At 48.0% G+C, this 26,346-nt stretch overlaps 1 protein-coding gene across 1 annotated transcript in view; it reads right to left on the bottom strand.

The window, feature by feature from the left end:
* The window catches only part of RAB3B (RAB3B, member RAS oncogene family), a 104,653-nt gene that overhangs the window by 72,873 nt on the left and 5,434 nt on the right, over positions 1–26,346 (bottom strand). The window contains exon 2 of the mRNA XM_015411972.1: positions 6,351–6,578. Within this exon, the coding sequence (XP_015267458.1) occupies positions 6,351–6,578 (228 nt within the window). The remainder of the gene's footprint in view (positions 1–6,350; positions 6,579–26,346) is intronic.

A 26,346-nucleotide genomic window follows, 5' to 3' on the forward strand; every position in this document is an offset into this window, starting at 1 on the left:
ATTTTTATCTATTTGAAAGGAGAGGGGAAAAATCCTTGCTTGGCTATCACTAGATTAATTGGCAGGATGGTAACATGAAGCACCTAAGTGGCTTTAAAAAAAAAGGTTAACATATTTTGCTTGTAGGCAGCTGCAACCAAATCAATCTTTTTAGAGGGAGGAGGAATAAAAAGAAACAGTCATTCAACATAATTAGTGGTTGTCAAGTTTAAATTTGTTTGAATCATCTCCACAGAAATAGGATGCTGTTATATATTTCTGCTTGCAGCTGTGCATGAATGGTATCTCTACCATTCATCAAAACTATTAGTATCCTCCAAGAGCTGAGTTCAGAAAACACAAAGTAAAAGTTGGTTTTAAAAAATGTTAATCAATCAGCTCCGTAGCAAGAACATTTTCGGTAGGGGGGCACATGAGGGGGTATGCTGGGTTTCCCTAGTTGCTCCATTCAGTTACTTACTAGGCTGAACCGGGCTCTCCCTCTCCCTCTCCAGCATTCCTGGTGCTGCAGGGCGCCCGGGCAAGCCAAGGGAAGGCAGTTTAAACTGCCTTCCCTTCTCTTCAAGGGGGAGTTTGCCTGGGCTCCCCGCAGCTGCGGGGCACCCAGGCAAGCCAAGGGAAGGCATGGGGTGTGGCCTAATATGCTAATGAGCTTCCCTGTCATGGGGTGTGGCCTAATATGCTAATGAGTTTCTGCTGTTGGGTGTGGCTTATTATGCTAATGAGTTCCTGCTGGGCTTTTTCTACAAAAAAAGCCCTGATGCCCGCCATCCAATCTGCTCTGGGGTGCATCGCAATGGCCTGCCCTGGCCCGCCCCAGCACCTCACTCCAGTGGTTGCTCCCCTCCTCATGCTCATTTGCAGCAGTGCTGTGTCCCCCAGGCTCCTCCTTGCAGTCAGCATGAGCTGGCAGGGGCAGAACTTTTGGGGTCAGAGAACGACAGGAGCAGGGAAGATTTGGGAGGGGGCATCACCCTGTGGGCCCCGCTGGGGGCTACAAGCCTGTTAATCATGCACGACTATAGATTTTCAGTGGTTCTGTTAAAACTGGGAAGACTTTTCTAGTAAAATCTAAAACTTGTATTTTGATAGGCTGTTCAATTAAAGATCTCAAAAAGAAAGAAATACCAAAGAAAAATGGCTTTAGATCCAGTGTGGTAGTCAGAACAGAGCCAGGTAGAAAAGCAGCAATCCTGATGATCAGCTGTACAGGGGGATGTGGAGGTGAGTGTCTAAATCTATCCCAGCTTCCTCTCCTGAACAGCTGCTCAACCCTCTTGCCAATTTTCTATTAGGCCTCCACATATACAGCCTTGGAGCCAGACTGGGAAATGAAGAGTGTGAGTGGCACCCATTTGCATCTGCAGCTCCTCATCTAATTAGGATTCCATGTCTGAGAACCTGCTTCTATGTGTATGGTCCCTAGCTGTATCAGGGCAATAATTTCTTTTAGTTTTATAGCCTCACATTAATAGTTTTCTTGGTTCTCACAATCACTTATTGTATCTTTTGAACCTGTTTTCCCCTCTTGTTGATCCTTGAAAAGTTTGTGTAAATAGCAGGGAAATTTTACAGGCTTACTGTTGGATACTGTAACTCTGCATGCAAGAGCATCTGGGTGGGAAAAGGTTAAGAGAATTGTCTCACTCTGGTACACTTGGCAGTTGGCCCTACACTCTCATTGGTTAGATGTTGAGTCTCTATGGCCATTGATTGCCTTCTGTTTCATCTTATACAGGACCTCTCTTCTCTCTCTTACCGGGGCTTGGAGCTGTAGCAAGTTAACCTTTTTGAAGTTAATTGTTATATGTACCTACACGAATGTGTCATGTAAGATGTGGTTCTATTTTTGTAAGTAAAATTTCTTTCTCTTCTTACCATTGGAGTCAGATCATCATTGTAATTTGTCTGAACTGTGTTTTCCCTATAACCGGGAACTGAAATACAAGGGGCTGATCACCAAGTATCCCAGCAGCATGACTATTCATCCATTTCAATGAAATCCCTAGCAATGCCTTGATTTCTGAACTGAACCCCTCCTCTCACTTCCCCCTGCAGTTCTGTGTCAAAGCTTTGGACTGAAAAATATATTTAATGTGCTAATATGTCACTCACTGGGATAATTTATTAACAATGGTTATTATTTAATATTTACTTCATTTATATCCTGCCTTTCTCTCCAATCGGGACCCAAAGTGGCTTACAACATTCTCTTCTCCATTTTACCGTCACAGCAATCCTGTGAGGTAGGCTGAGAGTGTGAGACTAGTCCAGTGATATCCTGAGAGATGCAAGAGGACTATAAAATAGATTTCTGTACTTAAATTTGAACCATTGAGATTTAAGGATATCAGCAAAACAATTGCAGGGAATTTGCTGTATAGGATTCTACAATTAAAACCTTACCTAGATCAGTTCCGTTTCTGAAACTGCTCTTGCACTCTACCAGTGTTCCCTCTAAGCTGAGTTGGTGTGAGCTAGCTCACAGTTTTTTAGTCTCCGGCTCACAGATTTCTGTCTCAGCTCAGGAAGGAGGGCTCCAGAGCAAACTGATTTATGCAGTAGCCAAATTGCTCGCTCACAACTTTAATGCTAGTCGCTCACAAAGTAGAATTTTTGCTCACAAGACTCCACAGCCTAGAGGGAACATTGCACTCTACATATTCAGTGCTGCTGGATGGTGATGCTCATGTGGTCCACCATTGTCCACATATTTACAAATCTATTTGGCATAAAGCAACATAAGTTATATGCTGAATCTGAGTTAAGGTGGGTTACATTCTGGTTGTATAAAACATGGTCAGATTAACATACTATGTCTAACTCTTCATATTTACAAGATTATTTCCCTATGTCTGAGCCTATATTTCTTAATGTCAAGACTAAACAACCACATTTATTTATTTAGGTATATATACTCCCAGGGGTCATTTCCTGCGGGAGCGCACAGGAGCGGAGCTCCGGGAGTAAGGAACCCAGGGGGTGGGCACATGCAACAAGCCCCGCCCCCTGCTCCCAGCAGCCCTCAGTCAGGCCACGAGGAGCAAGAAGCAGCCAGGTAAGTTGCAGAGCCCCCCCCCCCAGCCCACCTTCAGGTATAAACTCTCCTTCCTCTGTGAGGGCAGATCTGCACCGCGCCCCCCCCCCCGCAATAGCTAGCAATCCAAAACAGTCCAGTGGAGCCTAAGCGGTGGGTGTTGCCTTCTGACACACTTCCGGTAATGTCAGGGGGTGTGGCATATGCAACTAAGTTATGCTAATGAGTTATGTTAATGAGGTCCTGCACCTCTTTTTCTACGAAATGACCCCTGTATACTCCACCTTCCTCCCCCATTTGAACCCGAACCAACTCACATCTTCCTCCATTTTATCGTCATAACAACACTGTGAGGTAGGTTACTCAGAGAGAGAGTAACCCTTGGGAACAGCAGGCTTCCATGGTGTGTGTGTGTGGGGGGGGGGGGGCAAATGCAACCCTGCATCTCCCAGATCCTAGTCTGACACTACAACCATACTCCACCATACTGGCTTGCTAACTCTGGAGGGTCTAGTTTTGTTTCTCAGTGTGACGTTTGCATTACTGTCCCTTTCTTGACTTCCATTGATTCATTCTGATTCCCTCTGTTTATTTTTTTAAAAGCATTTTCTTTTGGTTGCTAGGCAACCCAAGTGTACAGAAAGACTGTTGCAATCTGCTGTAGGCTTTGCTAAGTTACCCTTTTGATTTTTGTAATAAGAAAACACCTTTATCTGCTGATCAGTAATTAACATCTTTGAGAGTTCAAAACGGGTGTCAAAAGACTTATGGTTGCGAGACAAAAGAAGATTATAAATTAGCTTCTTAAACATATTGGTCACATGCACACAAGGCATTTGCACAGCCTGACTTTTTCTTTCCTTCTTCAGCTGACCCCCCCCCCGCCTGCCTCATGCCACTTCATAAACCACTTTCAAAATTCCCTTCCATTTTGAAAGCAATTTTCTGTGTGTTGGAGGGAGTGCTACTGAGTGATGCTGAAAAATGACTAACACGCTCTTGGACTCATAAAACTTGTTTCATGGTTCTTTGCGCCCTGCCTACAGTTGCAAAGGTTAGCTAAAAAAGCTTTTAAAAAGGCAAATGTTAGAAAGAGTGCCACAAGGTACTTCTAAAAGTCGTGCTTAAGAAACACTTTAAAAATTGATAACCTGATCTCATGAGCTAAACTGAAATAGTCAGTTTAGAAAGAGTTAGATGCAAAGACTGAATGTGTTAGATCCATGAGCAGAATGCAGTTCTACTCACATACAAAGAGATCTGTTACTTTTACAGATTTTCTACTGTTTTGCAGCCCCCTGTTGTCCACACTGCTACCAAGGGTCCTCAAACCCTCAGGTACAGCTTTTGGTATGGCATGTGTTACCATGTGTGGTCTGTACAGTCATCAGTAAGACATGTGTCTTCTGCATCCCAAACAGGACTTGGAATCACACAAAATAGCCTAGCATAGGGAAATAAAAACTTCTCCTCCACTGTACCCCTCTCCTGTCTTAGCTGACTTTGAATATTCTGCATCTCTCCTTTCCTTGTAGCTCAAATTGGCTTACATGCCACAGTATTACAATTTAAAACCAATAGATTAAAACCCCAGATACCCCCTCTGTCCAAAAGATACCTGCAATTTAGACCCCATTTAAAAGCCCTGTCAAATAAAACGGCATTGCAGTGCCTCCTGTAATTTTTTGTTTGTTTGCTTTGCGATGGAAAGAGAAGGACAGTCTTTTTCCTTCGTTTCCATTGGTTTAAGAACTGAATGGGTATATAGTTCTGAGTGTTTAATCAAAAAGGTTTTTTAAATTCATTTAAAAATAAAGTAAGTTTTTAAAAATATCTATTTTGTGGCTTTTGAGTTACCTTTTTGATTTAGATTTGTGAAACACATGCAACACCCTGAAGAAATAAATTCACACACTGACTTCATCCTAGGGTTGCTAGGCACTTGCATGAACCTCTTATTTATAAATAATGTTTCATATAAGCACTTTAATGCTGCCTAGGTTAAAAACACAAATAAATAATGTCTATAATATTCATACCTCCTTAGAATTACTGTTTGGTGATTATTATTTTTATTACCTTTCAGAATATACAAATCTGTCTTGAATTTGTTTCCAGCACAGCTTCTGTTTTCTGAAATCTTCAGCTGCAGTTGCCGGGGGTGGGGTGGGGGGAGATCTTAACATGCAATGGTATCTGGGCAACATTTTAAAATGCAATAGGTAGGAAACCCAAATGCTATTGGTAACTTCGGTTACTAAACTGTTGAGGAAACATCATGTTAAAATATAATGTTAACATTATGTTTAAACATTTTTGGTTACTAACACTGTAGCCTGTTGAAAAACACTTATTTGTTAGTTTCAGTGTTCAAAATGATGAATAATGTAGTTTCACTAATGAAAAATATTCCAGTGGTGAATTAACACTCTCACCCTTTTCCCTTGAGGATTGCCACAGCACCATTTATGAATACAATACTGAAGAGTCTTAATTGATGGCACAATAAAACCACACTCCAATATCTTACGACCATTTTTGCAAGCAGAGCAATATTCTTACTACTACAGAAGGTGCTTCTGCACCGCATATAGAATAAAATTCTTCACCACCATCAGGACCAGGTTGCCTTAAAAGAAGAAGAATGCCTTCCCTTACAGCTTTCTTTAAAGAGTCAGCATTTATGGACATTATTTAAATATATCTAATCTTTCATAAGAACATAAGAACATAAGAGACGCCAATGTTGGATCAGGCCAAAGGCCCATCCAGTCCAACACTCTGTGTCACACAGTGGCCAGAAATACCAGTGCCATCAGGAGGTCCAGCAGTGGGGCCAGGACATTAGAAGCCCTCCCACTGTTGACCCCCCCCCAAGCACTATATAGGATATAGTACAAATGGTCATCTACTGTTCTGTAGCAAGGGTCCACAAATTTGTGGAAGCTTTTGGAATTTTTGAAGAATGGTAGTGGATAAAACCACAAAATGACTGCCATGGGATGTGGAACCAATCATAAACTGGCTGTCCTAAGCGGGGGAGGGGGCAATTACAAAATGTGGGGAGGTTTCAAGCCCCCTCCTATGATGGGGACAGCTATTTCCAAACAACATTAACTACAAAACATAAATAAGCAACAAAAATGCTCAATAGCTAAAGGCTCAGTAATTGTGTGTTAAAAGGCAGTCTGTTTAAATAAAATGCAAACAAACAAATGAACAATAAGCATACAGTGGTCCAGGATCATTAAGTCTGCTACCTCCCACTATATTTTTGTACAAGTGTAATGATTTTGGAATCACTGGTACTTACCCAAATCTGTAGTTTCACTCTCTTGTCATTCCTGTAAACGGTTTTTACTTTGAAGTCAATTCCCACTGTACTGACAAAGGCTGGTGTGAAAGTGTCATCAGCATATCTAAAGAGGAAGGATGTCTTGCCCACGCTGCTGTTGCCAATGATCAGGAGTTTGAACATATAGTCAAAGTTCTGGTCGGAAGCATCCTTGGGTCCATATCTGGCATCTGTTATGGAAGCCATCTAAGAAAACAACAGCACGATTTTCCCCTCCGTGATTTAATTTATTCAGTCATAGAACAGCCACTGTCATCATCTCCAATATAAATTTTGCCCTTACTCTCATCCTGTCTTAACAGGCCATCAGAACGGACAACACTATGGCCACAGTCCTGCAACAGAAGCTATTTTATATATTTATAAATGTGATTTTATTTTACTGGTTATATAAATACACGGATAAAGTGAGAACCTGCAAGGACTTACAGGGATCATCTTATTTTCCCCTCCCTCGCTATTTCCTCTTTACCTTCCATAGCAGCCCCCATAGCCTCTCCCCTTTTCCTGCTTCCTTTTCTCCTTCTCAGACATCAGAAACCTACCTTTATCTGCCCCCATCTTCAGTTTTCCTTCCTTCCCTCCCCATGGCAGCCACTCCCATGGAAAACTCTGCCTCAATTGCACAGTGGCAGCTAAGCCAGGCCCAGTTGTGTGAAGAAGAAGAGATTGGATTTATACCCAAAGGTGACTCAGAGAGGCTTACAGTCGCCTTTCTCTTCCCATCCCCACAATAGATGTGAGGTAGGGGGGACTGATAGGGCTATTGGGAGGGGAACCTGCAAGGACTTGTGGGAGTACCTCACTTTCCTCTATACCCACTTCCCACACTACTTTCTCTTTACGTAGTCCCCATATCCTCACCTTTCCCTGCTTTGTTCTCCCACCTACCCACCCACCAACCTTCCTTTTATCTACTCCCCTTCTTCAGCTGTATTATTTATTTCATGTATACCCCACCTTTCTCCACATTGGAGACCCAAAGCATCTTACAGCATTCTCCTCTCTTCCATTGTATACTCATAGCACTGTGACGTAAGTTAGGCTGAAAGTGTGAAACTGTCCCAATGTCACCAAATGAGCTTCCACATCAGAGTGGAGATTCAAGCCTGGATCTCCTAGATCCGAGTCTGAAATGCTAACTAATACATCACACTGGCTTTTGTGGGATGGCTGCTGTTGAACAGTAGCAAGCAGCTGGGCACGGGTGAGTCATGCAAGTCACTTGATAGCAAGTTGACCAATAGTTGGTGAAGGCTGGGTTTACAGGGTCTGAGTTATGGCCCCCTCCAAAGAAGGTGCCCCCAGGAAAGTGATTTCTGGGTAAATGACAGGAAATGGTTTGGGAGGTTCAAGAATGCATAGAATAGATCCTGTGCAAGCTAGAGACACCAAACATACACCAGATCTCCAGCTGTCTCTCCTCTACCTGCCCACCAAGTTTGGTGAGGATTGGGTGTACAGGGTCTGAGTTACGGTCTCCCAAGAAGGTTCCCCATCCTCCATTGTTTCCAATGGACTACGGTCAAACCAGAGAATCTCTCAGTAAAAAACTGAAGGTAGAGGGCATTTTTGCAAGCCCAGCAGAACCAGTACAATGTGCCCAGTAGAACCAGTGCCACTGTGGCACTGCAAACCCAGCAGAACTAAGGTCAAACCAGAAAAGTGCTTCTGGGGAGAACGGTCAGGCACAGGTTCAAAAGTGCATAGAATGGACCCCCTGTAAGCTACACACACCAAATGCACAGGGAACCTCACCCTGCCACCCACTGTTCTACAATCTCTCCAAGTTGGGGGCAGATTACATTTCTGTGGTCCTGGTTACAGACCCTCAAAAAGGTTTCCCCAGTGCTGTCTCTGGAAAAGACAGCTGCAGTTACAGTTACAGGCTCAGGCACAATCCAGTGACACCAAACTCACAGGAAAACTTCACCTTGGCAGGCACCCCCTCCCCCAGCCAGTCACTGGAAGCAAGGCAAGCATCCCCCCTATGTTTGCAGGCCCCTCAAGTCTCCAAAGGCCAGTTCTGAAGGACAGAAAGACAGACATCCCCAGAGTTTCAACAGGGGCTCCCTGAAGTTACGCCACAACAGCTTGGGAGGCAACCCAGCCCCACCAGACCAGTGGAATTCAGAGTGTTCCATTTAAAGTGATTAGTGATGCAATGACAGAAAGGCAGACATGACAAAAGACTTCCAATAGGGGGGCGGATCGACAGCAGAGCTGCACAGTCGCATCTGACACTGCCTCCGCATCAAGATCCTACAAAAGAATTAAAATTTAAAAAACAGACTACAATTCAAATATTATAGCCCTACCAAAACTATGGGAAAACCAGGAGACCAAAAGGAGGCAAGAACCCCTCCAAACTGATGCCTAGAGCACCGCAAGAAAACCAAGACTCTTCCGATGGAGACTCTCCCCCCCATTGGAAAGGGAGGAAGAAAAAGCCCGGGCAAGTAAAAGGAAAAGAGAAGACTCATTAACTAAAAAGCATTTACAGGAGATCCTTACAGACTTAAAAGAGAAGAAATAGCATAACTCCTATTATTAATAAATTGGATGAAGTTAACAAAAAGTTATTGGACGCACAGGCAAAGGCGGAAACAGCAGTTACTGGCATGCAAAAGGACTCTAAAGAAATAGCTGAATTGAAAACTTTTGAAGGATGGGTGAAAAGTAAGCTAATGTTGTTAGAAATTAAATCACGGGAAACCAAAGTAAAATTTCGTGGAATTTACCTGAACTTTGATTTAAACAAGGACCTTACTGCCATTTTAAACAAGTGGCTAGAGGGAATTATACAGCTTCCAGGGCCTGTGATAAACAATGCCTACCGTCTAAACCCTCCCCAAACGGGTTCACCAGCATTGATACTGGATATAGTGGCAGAACTTAAGAATACAAAGATTAAGCGGAACCAGTGCAGTTTATGCCGGCAGAAACGCCCCGCTGAACGCACCCTTTAAGTTGTCCATCAGTCCTGTCTTGTCACCACAATCTGACTCAGGTCTTTCACCCCTCCCGAAATCAGCGGTTCTGGAGTGGGCAAGCACTTCTCATCTTCCACAGTGAAGACAGAGGCAAAAAATGCATTTAGCTCCTCAGCCATTTCCCTATCATCCTTCAGTACTCCTTTTACCCCTTGGTCATCCAAGGGCCCCACTGCCTCCCTGGCTGGTTTCCTGCTTCTAATGTATTTGAAGAAAGTTTTATTGTTGGTTTTTACGTTTTTTGCTATATGCTCCTCATATTCCCTTTTTGCCTGCCTGACCACAGACTTGCATTTTATTTGCCCATTGTCCCATTCATTGCAGAAAGGATGCAACCTGGTGATGATGCCCACCTGCAGCCTCTCTGCCAAGGAACTGAAACATGGAAGAACAGCCATCCTCTTGAGGACTGGTGACAGTGCTGAGGCCAGCCCTTGGTCCAGCCCTTGAATCAAGGAGATGACTTGCCCCAGGCTGGCTGTACGGGCACAGAGCACATCAATGGTGTTCTAGAAGGGCTTGAGGACATGCACCATTTTGGAGGGGTTCAGCTAGTCATTGGAGCTGATGCTGAGCACCCCTTCCCCATGCAGGATGGTCATGGAGGAGATGACATCCTGCACCGCACTCTTCTGCTCCATTGAGTACACAATCATGGCATAGGTAGAGCTCCAGTGGGTGGGTAAGTCCAGGATAAGCCAATGTTCAGGCTCAGCCCCCTCACCCTGCCTCTCACACTGCAGACCGGCAGAACTGATTCTGCATGAAAAGTGGGCAGCCAGGCGCTGGCAGGTCTCCAGCAAGGCCAGCATCTCAAGTGTGGCAGCATCCCAGGTGGCCCTGACAGTGCTCCCCAACCCCAGAGCATCCTTCACCACCAGGTGAAGTATGTGTGGCAGGTAGACAATGCCCTTGAGGCGCACAGCCTTCATCATTGCTAGCTGTGACCACTGTGACCACAGATTATGTTGCTGCCACCCACCCACTCCCTCAGGCTATTCTGTATCACAATATGATCACCTCGCCCACTTCTCTCCTTCAGAGGCAAAAGTTTCCCTCCATTTTTCTCTCTTTCTGACTGAGCAGGCCTTTTAATCTATTTTCTTCCTTTCTGAAGAACCATGGCTGTCCTGCCCTGTCACAGTATGGTATTTTGCTGCTGGCTCAGCCCTGGAACCTGTGGGAAGGGATGAGTTCACCCCTGAAAAGTACTGAGACTTACTAGCGATTTCAGCTCTTATACTTTATTTCAGCTCAGAACAAGACAACCTTAACCGGCTTGCAGGCCGGTTTATATGTGCAACAATCCCACACCCAAAACACACCCACACACAAGTGATTGGTCATTATAGTGGCCGAGAGTTCCATGGGCTCTCAGCCGGGAGCCTAGCCCTCCTATTGGTGTGGGCTAAGATCTGCTTGGCCCATTGTTCCTGAGAGCGAAGCTCGGCTGCTTTGCATGACCACGTGACGACCTAGCCACGCACACGGTCAGAGAAGGATACATTACATCCCTCCCCCCTTGGTCCAAAAGACACCCACACACAAAGTCCTGCAAATAGGAGGGTGCTTTACGTGTTCTTGTTGAGCGGCGAGGTGCGGGAAACGGGGCAGAAGGTGACACTGTTGCACTCGATTGAGAGCTGGTCGGTGTTGGTGGCTGTGTTGCGGGTAGCTGGTCGGTGTTGGTGGCTGTGTTGCGGGTAGCGCTGCTTCTTCGGGCATGGCCGTGCTGTCTCCAAGAGGATTGAAGGAAGATAGGCCGGGCGCCTCCTCAGGCCAGTCCAGGGCGTCCGGCAGTTGAGTTGGAGCTGCAGCTTCCGGGGTGTCGGGGTCCTCGAGGTCCTCTAGCTCATATGGCAGAACCCGCCGCCGCAGCTGTCGATGTGGCAGTGTAGTATCTGTCCGTCCTTGCTGGAGACCTCCTACGATCTGGGTCCCCGGACTCTCACCACCCTGGCTGGGATCCATGGTGGCCCTCGCACATAGTTCCAGGCGTAGACCGGGTCCTTGGGGAAGAACCCTCGGGGCGCCACGGGTTACTCCGTGGCCGGTTCTTTTTCCAGGGCTTGATCAGGATGAAGGCGATCCAGCCTGGTCATCAGGCGCCGGCCCAAGAGGAGCTCTGCTGGGCTGTGTCCCGTCGTGGTGTGGGGCGTCGTTCTCTGGCCAAATTGGAATGCTGCCAACTTGTAGTCCCTGTCCTTACTATCCAAGCAGCAGAGTGCATCCTTGGTCATCTGAACCATGCGTTCGGCTTCACCGTTGGTCGCTGGGTGGAATGGGGCCGATCTGACGTGGCGAATTCCATAGTAGCGGGTGAAGTCCTGGAATTCACTAGAGGTGAATGCCATGCCATTATCGGTGACCAGGGTGTCGGGAATACCCTGGGCACTGAAGATGTGACACATGGCCTGGGTGGCTGCTCTCGAGGAAGTGGACGGTACTGGAATGACCTCGAGCCACTTGCTGTACGCATCCACGAGTATAAAGAATAGTTGACTCTGGAATGGCCCCTCAAAGTCCAAGTGGAGCCGAGACCAGGGCTTGTGTGAGGACTCCCAGGCCCTAGCAGGAGCCCGGGGACACTCGGTTTGGGATTCTTGGCAGGGCAGACATCTCTCAACCTGGTCCTTGATGTCCAAATCCAACCCTGGCTACCAGATGTAACTTCTGGCCAAGGCTTTCATCCGGACCACCCCTGGATGCATCTCGTGGAGTACCGTGAGGACTCGTTCCCTTAAAGGGGTTGGGATCACCACCTTGCCACCCCACATCAAGCAGCCTTTGTGGGCCGACAGCTCATCCTTGTGGGATGCAAACGTCATGAAGTCCGCCCCCCCTGGGGCCATAGGCCACCCCCTTCTCACCCAGTCCAAGATGCGGTAAAGGACCGGGTCTTTAGCTGTGCAACGCGCCACTTCCCGAACGAGCACTGGTTGATTGGGAAGAGCCTCCAGAAGTGCGACCTGATGAGCTAGTGCTGGGTCCGGATCTGTAGACAGCAGCGGAAGACGGCTCAAATCGTCAGCATGCCCCATCACTTTCCCGGGCCGATGGACAAGCACATAGGAGTATCCTGCCAAAAAAACAGACCACCGGAGCATCCGGGGAGACGTCATCTGCGGGGTTTGGCAGTTGGGGGCCAGTAGGCTGAGCAGTGGTTTATGGTCCGTCAGGATCGTGAATGGCCAACCATACAGGTAATGGTGAAATTTCTTCACCCTCACCACTATAGCAAGTGCCTCCTTGTCAATCTGCGCATAGTTGCGCTCCGCAGATGACAAGGTGCGAGAATAATAAACTATTGGGACCTCCCGGCCATTCGGTAACTGGTGGCCAAGGACCGCCCCGACCCCGTAAGGAGAGGCATCGCATGCAAGGTCCACCGGCAAAGCTTCATTGAAATGAGAGAGGACTGAGTTAGAAACCAGGAGGTCCTTCACAGCCTGGAAAGCGGTGGTGTGCGTTGGCCCCCAGACACAAGGGGCATTCTTGTCCAGCAGGCGGTGTAGGGGCTCTGCCACGGCCACCTTCAGGGGCAGGAATGAATGATAAAAATTTAACAGGCCCAGGAAAGCCTGTAACTCCGTCTTGGACATGGGCGGGGGAGCCAGCGTGATGGCCTTGGTCTTTTCTTCCATGGGGTGGATACCCTGGGTGTCCACGGCGAACCCCAAGAACTCCACCTTGGGAACCCCGAGCAGGCGGTTTTCACGCTTGACCTTCAGGCCGGCTGTGTCGAAACGCTGGAGCACAGTCCGCAGCTGGGCGGCAAAGGTCGAATTGTCCGGGGCAACGATGAGCACGTCGTCTAGAAATGGCTGCACCTCTGAGTTCCCTTTTAACAAATTGTCCATAAAAGATTGAAAGATGCCCGGCGCAACTGATACCCCAAACTGGAGGCAATGAACTTTAAAAGCCCCCTTGTGCATGGCAATCATTTGGGCCTCGGCAGTTTCGGCATCCACAGGGAGTTGCTGGTATCCCTGAGCCAGATCTATCTTTCCAAAAACCCGGACTCCCGCCAGAGCTGTGAGCACGTGGATGACCACCGGTACTGGGTACGCATGGTCCTGGAGTCCAGCCCCACAGGAGACAGCCCACGGCATGCCTCCTGGGGGCTACGTTTGCCTCCTCGTGAGGAGGAATGGAGGAAAAGCTGCGGTGCAGCCTCAACTCCGAAAGGGGGAGCAGAGCCAGCGCGGTTATTAAAGCCTGGCTCTGCTCCACCCCTGTCAGTTGCTCGCCTCATGCTCGGTGGGGTTAGACCTTTGAGCACAGAGGGAAGATCTTGGCCTACCTTTTCAGGGCCTGTCTCCCTCAGCGGCGGGTGATTCTGTGGGACCAGCACCATGGGTGGCTGCATTAGCAGCCACAGCAGTATGCGGGCCCGTGTCGGTGCAGGACGGTCGGCGTCTGCTTTTAGTGACGGCGATAGCATTCAGGCAGCAGCCACCGTGACACCATAGCAGAGGCAGCGGCTGCGTTGAGGCTATTGTAAATTCGGCAGCCGCGTTAGATGGCAGGCTTGGTGGTCGGGCGCCGACGTCAGCGACAAGGCGTTTAGTAGCGCGGCTTGAGCCGCATTAGGGAGCTTGGCTGCTGTGGCTGGCCCTCTTGCAGTTGTGTTGGAGCTGCATTGGCGGCCCACTCAACAAGGTCACATTGGGACACGTGGCGGCAGGGCTGCTTGGAGCAGCTGCCTCAACGTGTCGGCACCTTAGATCCTGGGGAAAGTCGGACTGATTTGGTGACTGCATCAGCGGTCAGGCTCTCAGCACCCACCACAGTGGCAGCGGCAGTGGGGCCCCAGTCGAGGCAGAGTTGGTGGTGGGGGCTTTGTCAGGGTCTGGGCACATCTGCGGCATACGTGTCTGGCCATATCGGCAGAATTAGGTTTAAATAAAGTTCAGTGGCTATGTAAGCACCAATCAATAACCCCGTGGGGGGGGTAGAGGGGTCTGCGGGATCAACCCTGCAGCCGTTTGGCCAGTGATGAGGCTTGCAGACTGCCTATGGGGATGGCCACAATGGAGACTCAGCGCTGGACGTGCGGTGGTGTTTGAGGGCTCCTGAATGCACATCCCAATTATTGGCTTGGCTGGGGTTGCAAGCGACTTACGGTTGACTCCAACCCGGGGCCTTGGTGTCTTGCCTTTTATACGGTTAAGGATGGGGTCAAAGCAACACCAGGCCTTGACCGAGCCGCTGTTTCATGTTTGCCCTTGCCGTTACTTTAATGTGTTAATAAAGTGACCTTATTTCATCCAACCTTGATTGTCTGACTCTTTCTTCCGTCTGAGGGGGCAATGCCTTGTTTAACGTGCACTTATAGTCTGCGCAAATGCGCACTTCCCCGTTGGGTTTAACTGGGGTTACCAACGGGGTCTCCCACCAGACCGAAGCGACTGGCTCCAGCACCCCCTGTTCCACCAACTAATTGAGCTCCGCCTCGATCCTCGGCTGCATAGCGATAGGGGGGTGTCTGGCCTTAACCCGGATGGGGCGGATAGCCGGATCAAGGTCGATGGAGATGGGGGCCCTGGTGAATCGGCCGAGTGTGCCATCAAAAACCCTGGGGAACTCATTGCACACAGCCATAAATTCCTCAGCCCGGAGCTGATTCACCCCCGTGATCGTCAATCCCAGGGGCCCAAACCATGAAAGTCCCAGCAGACTGGAGAGCCTCCCCACCACCACCAGCAAGTCCAATTGTTCACAGAAGTCCCGAAACTGCACTGTAAACTTGCCCCAGCCCCGAACCACCACAGGGTTCTTGTTAAAGTCCTGTAACGTAAACCCCTGTGGCTTTCGCAGAGCACGGTGTTTCCTCGGAAAATATGGAATAGGAAGAGCCAGAGTCAATTTCCATACTGCAAGGGGATCCCTCAATTAACACCATTACGTGTACCTTATTTGGGCTATCGGGGGGCAAGTTACATACCTGGTGCTGCTGGTGGTGGGCAGAGAGGGTATGAAGGTCGGTGTGTGCATCTGATACTGTCTGGTGGGCCGAAGTCTTCTGGGGCTGTCTCCGGAAGTGGCAGATCCGGGCCAGATGGCCCGGCTTGTTGCAGGAGAGGCAGATGGCGTCCTTGAAGTGGCAAACCCGGCGTTCATGCGCCTCTCTGCAGCTGGTGCAGGAAGATGATGGAGGAGGCTTTGGCCGAGGACGGTCCCCCTGAGCGATGCTGCTGTTGGGATGAACGGTGGCATACCTGGCGCACTTCCTCGTCTTCTGAGTCGTCCGACTCAAGGGCTGCTTAAGTGTGATGGACCGCCCGCACGCGGCGGTCTTGATGCACCTTTTTGTAAGCCGCGGCCTCCCGGAGTGCCTTATCTAGGTCCAGGTCGCCCTGGCTAACCAGTTTCCTCCAAAGCTTGGGTTCCCAGAGACCCAAGAGGAACTGGTTTAGCAAAGCGTCCACCAGGTCGGGAAACGAGCACCTGGTGGCCGTCCATCGGAGCCCGGCCAAGAACTCGTAAGCTTGCTTGTTAGGCCCCTGGACCCACACAAAGAAGTCCATGCACTCAGCAAACTTTGTGGGCTTTGGTGAAAGATGGTCAGACAGCGCTTTCACCAGCACCACATAGGACTCGTCCTTAGTCTGCTTAGGCGCAATTAGGTCCTTGAACAGCAAGACGGTGTCTGTGCCACAGGACCAGAGGAGGTGGGCCTTCTTCTTACCCAGGTCTACGATGTCATGGCAGTCGAAGTAGCTCTCCAGGATCTTGAGCCAGGTCTCCCACTGTGCGGGGCGGGAGATGTCGAAGGCGGCGATGCTTTCCTGGGATGTAGCCATCGTACTGCTTCCACGTGGTGGGGGTAGCTCAGGAATGGAGGCGGCGGTGGCTGGAGCGAGGCATGAAGCGCTGCTGCTCTCGGGGTCAGCAGGGCGAGGTGTGGAGCGAGGTGCGGTGCGGTGAGCGGCTACCAGAGAACCAGGACACGATGCGGACCGGCGTGCGGCAGTCTCAGTGCTGGGGCTCGATGTGATGCTCGAATCTTCGTCCGGGTTGTTGTTCATGGGGGCTAGGATCCCACCTTCATCGCCAGTGAAAAGTACTGAGACTTACTAGCAATTTCAGCTCTCGTACTTTATTTCAGCTCAGAACAAGACAACCTTAACTGGCTCGCAGGCTGGTTTATATGTGCAACAATCCCACACCCAAAACACACCCACACACAAGTGATTGGTCATTATAGTGGCCGAGAGTTCCATGGGCTCTCGGCCAGGAGCCTAGCCCTCCTATTGGTGTGGGCTAGGATCCACTTGGCCTATTGTTCCTGAGAGCGAAGCTTGGCCGCTTCGCATGACTGTGTGGCGACCTAGCCGCACACGTGGTCGGAGATGGATACATTACAACCCCTTTAACTTACACCACTGAAATGGCACTCAAAGCTTTTTAAAATTCAAAAATAAAATATTTTATTCAACGTAGAGGGGAAAGGTCAGGTGAAATGAGGGGTAAAATTTCTGAGGTGAATCAATATAGGCACAGACTGTAGTTCATATGCTTCAAGCAACTGAAAGTTTTTAAAGCTTTTCACAGTGATTTAGAATCTTTAAAATGACAGGCTTTTGTTTCAGTGTTTCCCGAACACTCCAGTATACTTTCTTGAGCATATTTGGCTCTTTTGGTTTCCAGATGGCAGGGATACTCTGTACCCAAACTGCTTCACTAAACACACAGTACCCAAACTCCATCACTAAATACACCATTACTCTTCTTGAGTTTTAACTGACTCCTCAGGTTTTAAAAGGCAGTTTCTATACCAGACAAGGGATATCTGCACTCTTGAGAGCTATCTCCCTGTTTTAACTGGGTAGGGAAATTCTTCTCTCACTAGAAGATCCCCTTTTCTGGACTGAATGGGAGTCTTCACCTAACTACCTACTCCTCCTGCCAACCCTTCCAATACTCCGTCTGTTCTCACTCAGGGTCAGCACTAAACCCTTCTCTGTCAAGGCTAAACTCAGACCCGGTCAGTATTAGACTGTTCTCAGTCAGGGCTGAATTCAGACTGCCTTCTTCTCAGCATTCAACTCTCAAGTCTGCTAACCAATCAAATCTCTTGGAGCAGCCAGTTACTCAAGGCTCTCTGGCTCTGTGAGGAATTAACCCTTGACAGTCCATTATCTCTTTAGACAGTACTTATAAGATTTTAAAGTGCAGTGTTATGTACTGAGCCTAAGCCTTTCCTCTAGCTGTAGAATGGACTGAGCTTGCTTTTCTAGAACAATAGCTTGCCTGGATCCAGGAACTAACCAATAGATAAGCACTGGAATGTAAATAGCCTATCACTGGGAGTGTGCGTGTGTTGGGTGTGGTGTCTTGCATGCTTATCAGCAGGGCTCCAGCCCTGCTAGCTTGTCTTGTAGTTTGCTGAAATCACTTAATAAACCAGAGCTGATCACTGCAATGTGTCTACAACCAACACCAAAGCAACAAATGATTTGCCCCAAGGGCTTTACATAGCGATTGAAAAGTATGGGGGATAAAACTGTGCCTGGAGGGACCTTGCAAAATAGGTCCCACACTGATGACAACTGTTTTTCAATAGCAACCCTTTGATTCCAATTAATGAGAAATAATTTGAACAAGTTCATTGCGCATCACCTGATACCTACTTCTTCCTCCAGGTGCCTCAACAAGATGGCATGATCTAGGGTTGGCTCCTTACTTCTTCCTAGATTTAGCAATAAAATATACTTGTGTAGATAATATTACTTCCAGATAAACTACCTTAAAAACAGAGCTTACTCTTTTCAGTTAATAATAGTGTGCCACATTCACTCTAGGACTGATTACGAATAGCCAGCACATTTTAGAGATGATTAATCTGCCTACATTAGGTGCTTGTATGGTTGGGGAGAGAAGCTTTCATCATTAGGATTCACTGGCATTGTTTAACATTTTACTGAGGGTGGGAACCTACATTGTGATAAGACTAGATGGAGCCACCTGGCTTCCAGATTGTGTTAATTATTGTATTGTTTCCTGAACAGTGGCTAAAGCGACAGATGCCAACTCTAGTGACAATCCTGGGTGGAGCAGAAACTTCACTGGTGACAGATTCAGTGAAGAGATATTCTGTCAGTTTTTATTTTAAATTTTCCAAGATTAAATTAGACAAGCCCTTTGCTCACATAGATGTAAGGAGAAATAATCTCTAGTAAGGTTTTGGTAGTAGAAATCTTAAATACAGTCAAAATTACTTCTAGGAGACTAAACCTGAGAACCCTCAGTTTGACAGAATGTTTGCTGTTAAAAATTGTTCTGCCAATTACCTAGTCAATTTAATTCTGGCACTTATTCTCAATGTTTTTGTACCTCTCCCCAAGGCGAAATTCATTCATTCTAGACAATATAGCCTTTCCCATTTACCTTGTCAATTTCACTCTAAATGGTTAGGGAAAGGTTTTTTGCTTGTATATTTTATCTTAGGAAAAAGCATTGTGCTGTTTTAGGAACCTAACCATAAAACCAATAATCTGTACCTTATCAATATAGCAATGTAAACAAAGAACAGGACCACTTAGTGAGATAATAATCAACCGACTGTACAGGCAACATAACAGACCCACAGAAACATTACATGATTGGCACCAGAAATGTTTAAATTGAAGGTAGTTAGAGCAGAAGCAGTCCCTTGATTTAGAGTATTCAAAAGTTGTCATCGTAAGTACTTGAACATAAATTGCACTGAAATCAAGGGGACATAAGACATAGCTCATGAGCTTATAAGTGCACCTATAAAATTTTTTGCAATGCAAAGTATGCAGACATATACATGTTTAATATAAGTAGTCACGCCAGGAGCTGGAATCAACGTGTTTAATATAAGTAGTCACGCCAGGAGCTGGAATCAATTGATTCCCACTGCGAAGTATGAATTTTAAGTGGCCCTTCCACCAGATCCTAAACTATATTGTGAGAGGCTGAGTAGCAGATTAAGCACTCTCACAATAAAACAGTTATCTGCAAGTAATCCACAACCAATGTACATAATGAAGACATAAATAGTTCTAATTTTAGGAATGTATGGTCATATAAAGGTCATGAGCACATGGCTTCCCGCTTCCAGATTCAGTGTACATCATTCTCTTCAAAGTACTTGACTTCCATTAATGCTAATAAAAATTGATGTAGAAAATAAATTAAACATTCAATCTCCTGACATAAGTGTTTAAAACATGATAAATTTGAGGACAGTAAGATTTTTCAAGATTCAAATAATTTGCTGAGTAAATAGGATTTGGCATAACCCTATTAAGTGAAACTATTCACAGGGTTCAAGATCGTTATAATGAAGTCATCAGGCCTGGAGAATGCAAGATTGTAAAGGACAACAAGAAGTACTGCACTCAAATCTGCTTTTAAAATGTGACCACAGTTTGTGTTTGTGTTATGTACGCGGATCGCCACCAGAGGTCCGCGGATAAGCAGGAGCTTGGTCCCCAAACACAAAGGGGACCTAGGATCCTAGTCTACCTAGAATCCACCAATAGCACCCTTGGCGGGAAATTCAAACCCTCCAATAGGGACAGAGGTGTGCCGGGCGGAGTGTATATAGTTGGCCTTGCAGGGCCGTTTTTTCCTTGTCTTGTTGTGAAGTACAATAAACGCATCTGAACGCATGTCGTAGTCCAAGTTCTCAATGTGTCAAACCCATTACTTTTCAGTGGCGACGAACGTGGGATCCCGATGAGCAGGTCAGGCTCACTGTCCAGTGCAGCACCAAGCATTGTTCCAGATAACGCCACCGAGCCTGCACCGCTCCCAAGCAGCACCACACTGCACCCGGAATCGCTGAACACCGCTCCCCTGCTCCGCGCTAGAGTCATGGCCTCCGCTCCGGGACACCTCGAGGTTTTTGACCCCACTCATCCTGAGCTCTGGGATTCGTGGATGGACCAGCTAACCTGCCAACTCGCCTTCCATGAGATAACCGATGCAGGCAAGAGATGGGCTCAGCTCTTGTGGCGTGAACACCATCCAGCTCACAAAGAGCCTCCTGGCCCCGAAGGCTATCCTCAAGTGCACGTACAAGGAGATCATAGATGCCCAAACCAGGTACCTCACGCCCAAGCTAACGATGCTGGCCAAGCGGATGGAATTCCAGGGGCGCATCCAGAAGCCCAGCAAGACGACCGCAGCATTCATGGCCGCGCTTTGCCAACACGCCATGGAGTGCGACTTTTCCAAGGTGGAGAAGAACCTCTGGACCCAGTTCACCTGGGGAATCAGCGACCTGAAGCTCCGCCAAAAGATGATCGACACATCCGACATCAAACTCAATGAGGCCCTCCAGCTCGCCATCGCCCAAGAGGCCTCCCACTGTGACTGACCACCGGCAGTGTCCCATCTCGTGCTCCCTGACTCGGCGCCCGAGACCTCAGACGAGGATGATGTCCGTCTCGTCCGCACACCACACCGTTGAAAGCCACCAGGATCCGCCAGAGCCTCCGGAAACTTTGGTAAGCCTGCTGGATATTCCCCGTGCACCAGGTGCAGAGAGGCGCACGAGCGCAAGTTCCGTGATGACAGCTGCCACACGTGGAAAATCAAGGACACCTCGCCCGCGTCTGCAGATTCAAGGACAACCAGAACCATCCACCCCAGCCGCAATGATGCTGCCAGGCCTTCGTGCACTACGAGGCCACCGAGGGCACGGACAATCTCTACCTCCTATGCCTCCCCAACTTGCCCGCAGCCCCAAAGATTCAGGTCCAGGTCACGATCAAGGGGTCCCCCTGCCCCATGGAAGTGGACTCAGGGTCAGCAGCTTCCATCATATCTGTGGAAACACTGAACAGACTTTGTCCAAATGGCAGGCCCCACCTGCTGTCTTTGCCCTTGAGCATGGTGGACTTCCAGAGGAACCCGGTTCTTATACGGGGTGTGGGGACTTTCCGGGTGAAGTACCGGGGTTTTGAGGGTTTCCTGGACTTAATTGTAGTGGAGGGGAATTTGGTTAGCTTATTGGGGCAGGTGTGGTTTGCGCCGTTGGGCATTACAGTCGAGGGGGGTGAATAAATGTGCGCTGCAGGATTTTGCTGAGGTTTGCGGGGAATTCCCTGCGGTCTTTGATGGGGCTCTGGGTTGTTACAAGCGGCCCCCTGTTTCATTGCAACTTGACCCCCAAATTGCCCCCATCCGCATGTGGTTCCGCACTGCCCTGTTCGCTTTGCGGCCAAAAATCGATGCGGAGCTGGACCGTTTAGTGGCCCAAGGGGTCCTTGAACCGGTCTCCCATGTGCCGTGGGAGACCCCCATTGTAACCCCCATCAAGCCCAATGGCAACGTCCGCATCTGCGTGGACTATAAATGTACATTGAACAAAGCCCTCCATGACCATGCCTACCCCGTCCCAGTCGTGAGTCATGTGTTGGTTTCATTAGCAGGGGCTAAGATTTTTGGCAAGTTGGATCTCGTGCAAGCATACCAACAACTGTCAGTGGATGAGGCCACAGCAACGGCCCAGACTATTGTAACACACCGGGGGGCTTTTAAGGTTAGGAGGCTACAGTTTGGTGTAAGTGTGGCCCCAGGCATTTTTAAGCAACTAATGGACTCCTTGTTGAAAGGGATCCCTGGGGTGATGCCATTTTGCGATGACGTCCTCGTCGCCGTGGCCACCCCGAATGACTTCGCCTCCCACCTCCGCGCCGTCCTTCACGGCTTCAACTTAGCAGGCCTCAAAGTCAAATAGGAGAAGTGCCTCCTTGGGGTCCCGGAGGTGGGCTTCCTGGGCTTCTGGATCAATGTGTCTGACCTCCATCCAGTGAGGGACAAGGTCAAGGCCACCGTGGAGGCCCCCAGACCCACATGCAAGGCAGAACTTCAGGCGTTTCTAGGACTCCTGAACTTTTATCATGCCTTTCTGCCACACAAGGCTGCTGTTGCAGAGCCTCTTCACCGCCTCCTGGACAAATCAGCACCCTGGTCATGGGGCCTGAGGGAGGCGATGGCATTCAAGGGGGTCAAGGTGCTACTCATCTTGAATGTGGTGTTGGCACACTTTGATGAGTCCCTCCCTGTAGTCCTCGCATGCGATGCCTCCCCCTATGGCATCGGCGCAGTTCTGGGCCACCTTCTTTCTGATGGCCGGGAGGTACCCGTGGCTTACTACTCATGGACTTTGATGGCCGCCGAGCACAATTACGCACAGATAGACTGGGAGGGGTTGGCGATTGTGGCAGGGGTGAAAAAGTTTCATAACTTTGTGTATGGGTGCCCCTTCACTATTGTGACTGACCACAAATCTCTCCTCAGCTTATTTGCAGTGGACAAGCAGACCCCCCAGGTACTCTCACCCAGGGTTCTCCATTGGTCCCTCTTCCTGGCCGACTACAATTACCACCTGGCACACCGCCCAGGCAAGGTGATGGGGCATGCTGATGCCCTCAGCAGACTGCCCCTCCCATCCGGAGATGCCAACTCGCCCCCGGGGTCCTGATGTTTGAAGGTCTCCCTGAGCCACCCCTTCAGGCCATGGATATCGCTTCCTGATTGGCCCGAGGCCCCATCATCTCCTGAGTTTTGGGTGAGGTGGTGGCCCCATGTCCACTACCTTCGCAAAGGCAGTTATATGCTCACTCCACCGAATCTTCTCCACCCATGGGCTGCCGGACACGATAGTCTCTGACAACAGGACTGCCTTCACGTCAGTGGAGTTCCAGAACTTCCTCCAGAGGAACCTGATCCGGCATGGAAGATCGGCACCTTTACACCCCGTGACCAATGGACAAGTGGAGAGGATGGCTCACACAGCAAAGGAAACCCTCAGCCAGATCACGGAGAGAGACTGGGAGTTCCGGCTCACCCACTTCCTACTGACACAGCGGACAACACCCAACCCTGTCACCAGGGTTGGGTGTTGTCCGCTCTATGCACCGCAGGCCATTGCTCGGCCCAAACTCCCACACACAGGTGAGCCCCCGGCCACACTGCCAGAACCCGAAGAGCCGCTGCTGCCCTCACCACAACCAGAAAAGTCAGCCAGCCAGAGGCAGCCGTAAGCAACCCCGTACCAGCACCCCGGCATTCCCTCCGAGAGCGTGGACCCGCCCACACACCTATCTGCAGGACTATGTAACATAGGTTGAATCGAAACTAAGGGGGGAGGGGTGTTTTGTACGTGGACCACCACCAGGGATCCGCGGATAAGCAGGAGCTTGGTCCCCAAACACAAAGGGGACCTTGGATCCTAGTCCACCTAGAGTCCACCAATAGCACCCTTGGCGGGAAATTCAAACCCTCCAATAGGGACAGAGGTGTGCCAGGCGGAGTGTATATAGTTGGCCTTGCAGGGCCCTTTTTCCTTGTCTTGTTGTGAAATACAGTAAACGCGTCTGAACGCATGTCGTAGTCCGAGTTCTCTATGCGTCGAACCCAGTACTTTTCAGTTTGAGTCGGGTTTTTTACTCTCCAACAACAACAACAAATGTAGAAGTCAGTGATTTTTAGAAGGGACATGTGATTGCTGCCGCAGATGAATAGGCATATGTGGCTTACATAGTCTGAGATGCTGCAGTTCAGCTCCTGGAAAGTTCAAGGGACAATGGGAACAGTTCACAGAGATTTTAAATACACATAAGAGTAAGAGGGCCTTAACAAAACTATGCAAATACTGCCCATTACTATAGATAGCTGCTGGATTTAGAAGTGGATTAAGAAACCTTAGGATAGAAATTAGCACTCAGCAGACTAAACACAGCCTGAAACTTGTTGATGGGGCCACATGTGACTGGCAGACAGAAATTGGCCTTGGTCTCAACTGTGTAGCTTTGTCTAATATTCCTTCTCCATTCAGTTATTTGGTTTCTGTTGGCTTTTCTGCACACTTGACTTACTCTTGATTTTCTTGGCAGTTTATCCACAAGCATTGGAATTGGTTTGGGCACAGTTCTTCTGCACATCTGTCCTCCCTCGCATTTTTATAGTTGCAGAGTCAGTTTATTTTCTTCTGCACATGCCTTCAATAATGAGGATTTTCAAGGGAGGGTGCTATCTTTATCGGTGGCATCACAGCATCCCCCTTTTTTTAAAAGGCACTAAAATATTGATATATTGCTAGAGCATTGTAACAATAGGCTTAGCATATTCTCTGAATTCCCAGCTTTCATTTTTTTTAAAGTAAGTCTCTATCTTCTTACTTTTTAAAAAATGAAAGCTTGGGACTTCAGAGAATATGCTAAGCCTATTGTTACAATGCTCTAGTCATATATCAATATTTTCATGCCTTAATCAAAAAACGACACATTTTCAGGGTGAGGGGGAGAAGAGGGAGTATTTTGACCATAATGGTCCATTCATCAAAAAGTGGGCTAGAAGTGGGGTGGGACTAGGTGGGACAAAGAAACATGCACAAGAAAAAAGATGACTCAAAATGATTCTTTTAATGGATTTAATCTACAGTTAGGATTAGAGAAACAGGGAGCTTTCTGCAAGCAAGAAAATATAATTCTATTTATTAAAGCCCCCAAAATCCTTATGCAGTTTTAGTAATTTGTTACAGATCCAAAGCATTTTGAAATAGAAAGCTTCCAGCTTTGTTAGAATTACCAGACAAACTTGATTACAAAATTGGATTACCTGCCATTTACGGTAATCTAATTTAAATCTATATTATAAATTACTCTAGTCTAACAGCTTCTTGAAAGCAGGAGATTGTACCAAGGTCAGTGTGAGCAAAAATGCTTTCCCTTGCAGAATAAATACATTCTATCTTGGCCATGAGTATGTCCAAGCCCTTGCAGATTTTTTTCTGAACCCAAATTCTGATCATATAATTTACCTGATCATACACAGCAGGAGTCTACAGTTTTTCATGCTCATCATACATACCAGGCTTTGCACAAACAGCAAATAGCATGTCTGCAGTTCAGGAATTGCATATTTGATTTTCTCCAAAGTAAATAACTCCTTAACTACAAAAACACTAGCACTGTTAAGAAGGCTTTAATATGCTAGCATTCTGCGAACAGAAAGCTGTTTCTCCCCCCAAAACATGGTAGAACGCTCCAACATGTGAACCTCACCACATTCTGCAGTGGTACAATCCAGGAGGAAGCGCTGTATCTTATGCTGTTTCTGCACATTTGAATCAACCCTTCGTTGCTCATAAAAGGCATGATGGAAACTGTTGCGCAGCAAACTGCTTTGGTGGAAGGTCACTGCTGTCAGCCCTGTCAGCCTACCAAATACGTATTTCTTACGTTTTGCAACTAACTCAATTAAATTAAAATTCAAAGATGTGTTGTCAAGTAATGACAAAGGATACCAACATTGCCAAAGCCTATGGGAAGGATCTTAAGTGTACCTGACAAAACATCATCTGACCCAGGGATCCAGAGGATGTGGTCTGGATGCCTTGCTTCTGTTGTTCAGTCTTGATTCACTGTCAGAGCAGCCAATTCAGCCATACCTCTCAGCCATTTAATACATCTCCTAAATGCTCTTTGTAGAATAATGTATGGTAGGCAACAAGAAGCCCAGTCAGACCCAGAGCCTTCCTATTCATCCCATAGCATAGCTTCTATCTAGCTGCTTCCTTTTATACAAGCTGAGATACTGGAAAAAGAGTTCTTACAGAATTTCTCCACCCGTACTGCCTGCAAAGCAACACAGGCTCTGTTCAGGTTCTCCCCCAATGCACATCCTTGGGCTCCTCCCTCTCAAACGGCATCTACCACCAGCCATTACAGTGTATACACAGGGAGAAGATGCCCACACTATGGGCCTGGATGAAACCAACTTGTTATGTATTTGCTTATTGTATTGCCTAAAGCAGTGGTGGCAAACCTATGGCACGGGTGTCAGAGGTGGCACTCAGAGCCCTCTCTGTGGGCACGCGTGCCATCGCCCCAGCCAGGCCCAGGCCATCATTAAAGTGTCGAGTTCTCTGCCAAATAATTTTAAGTAAATGAAAGCATTTGGGATTGCTTTCC

Source organism: Gekko japonicus, unplaced genomic scaffold (assembly GCF_001447785.1).
Source record: "Gekko japonicus isolate JY-2015 unplaced genomic scaffold, Gekko_japonicus_V1.1 scaffold664, whole genome shotgun sequence".
Lineage (NCBI taxonomy): Eukaryota > Metazoa > Chordata > Lepidosauria > Squamata > Gekkonidae > Gekko > Gekko japonicus.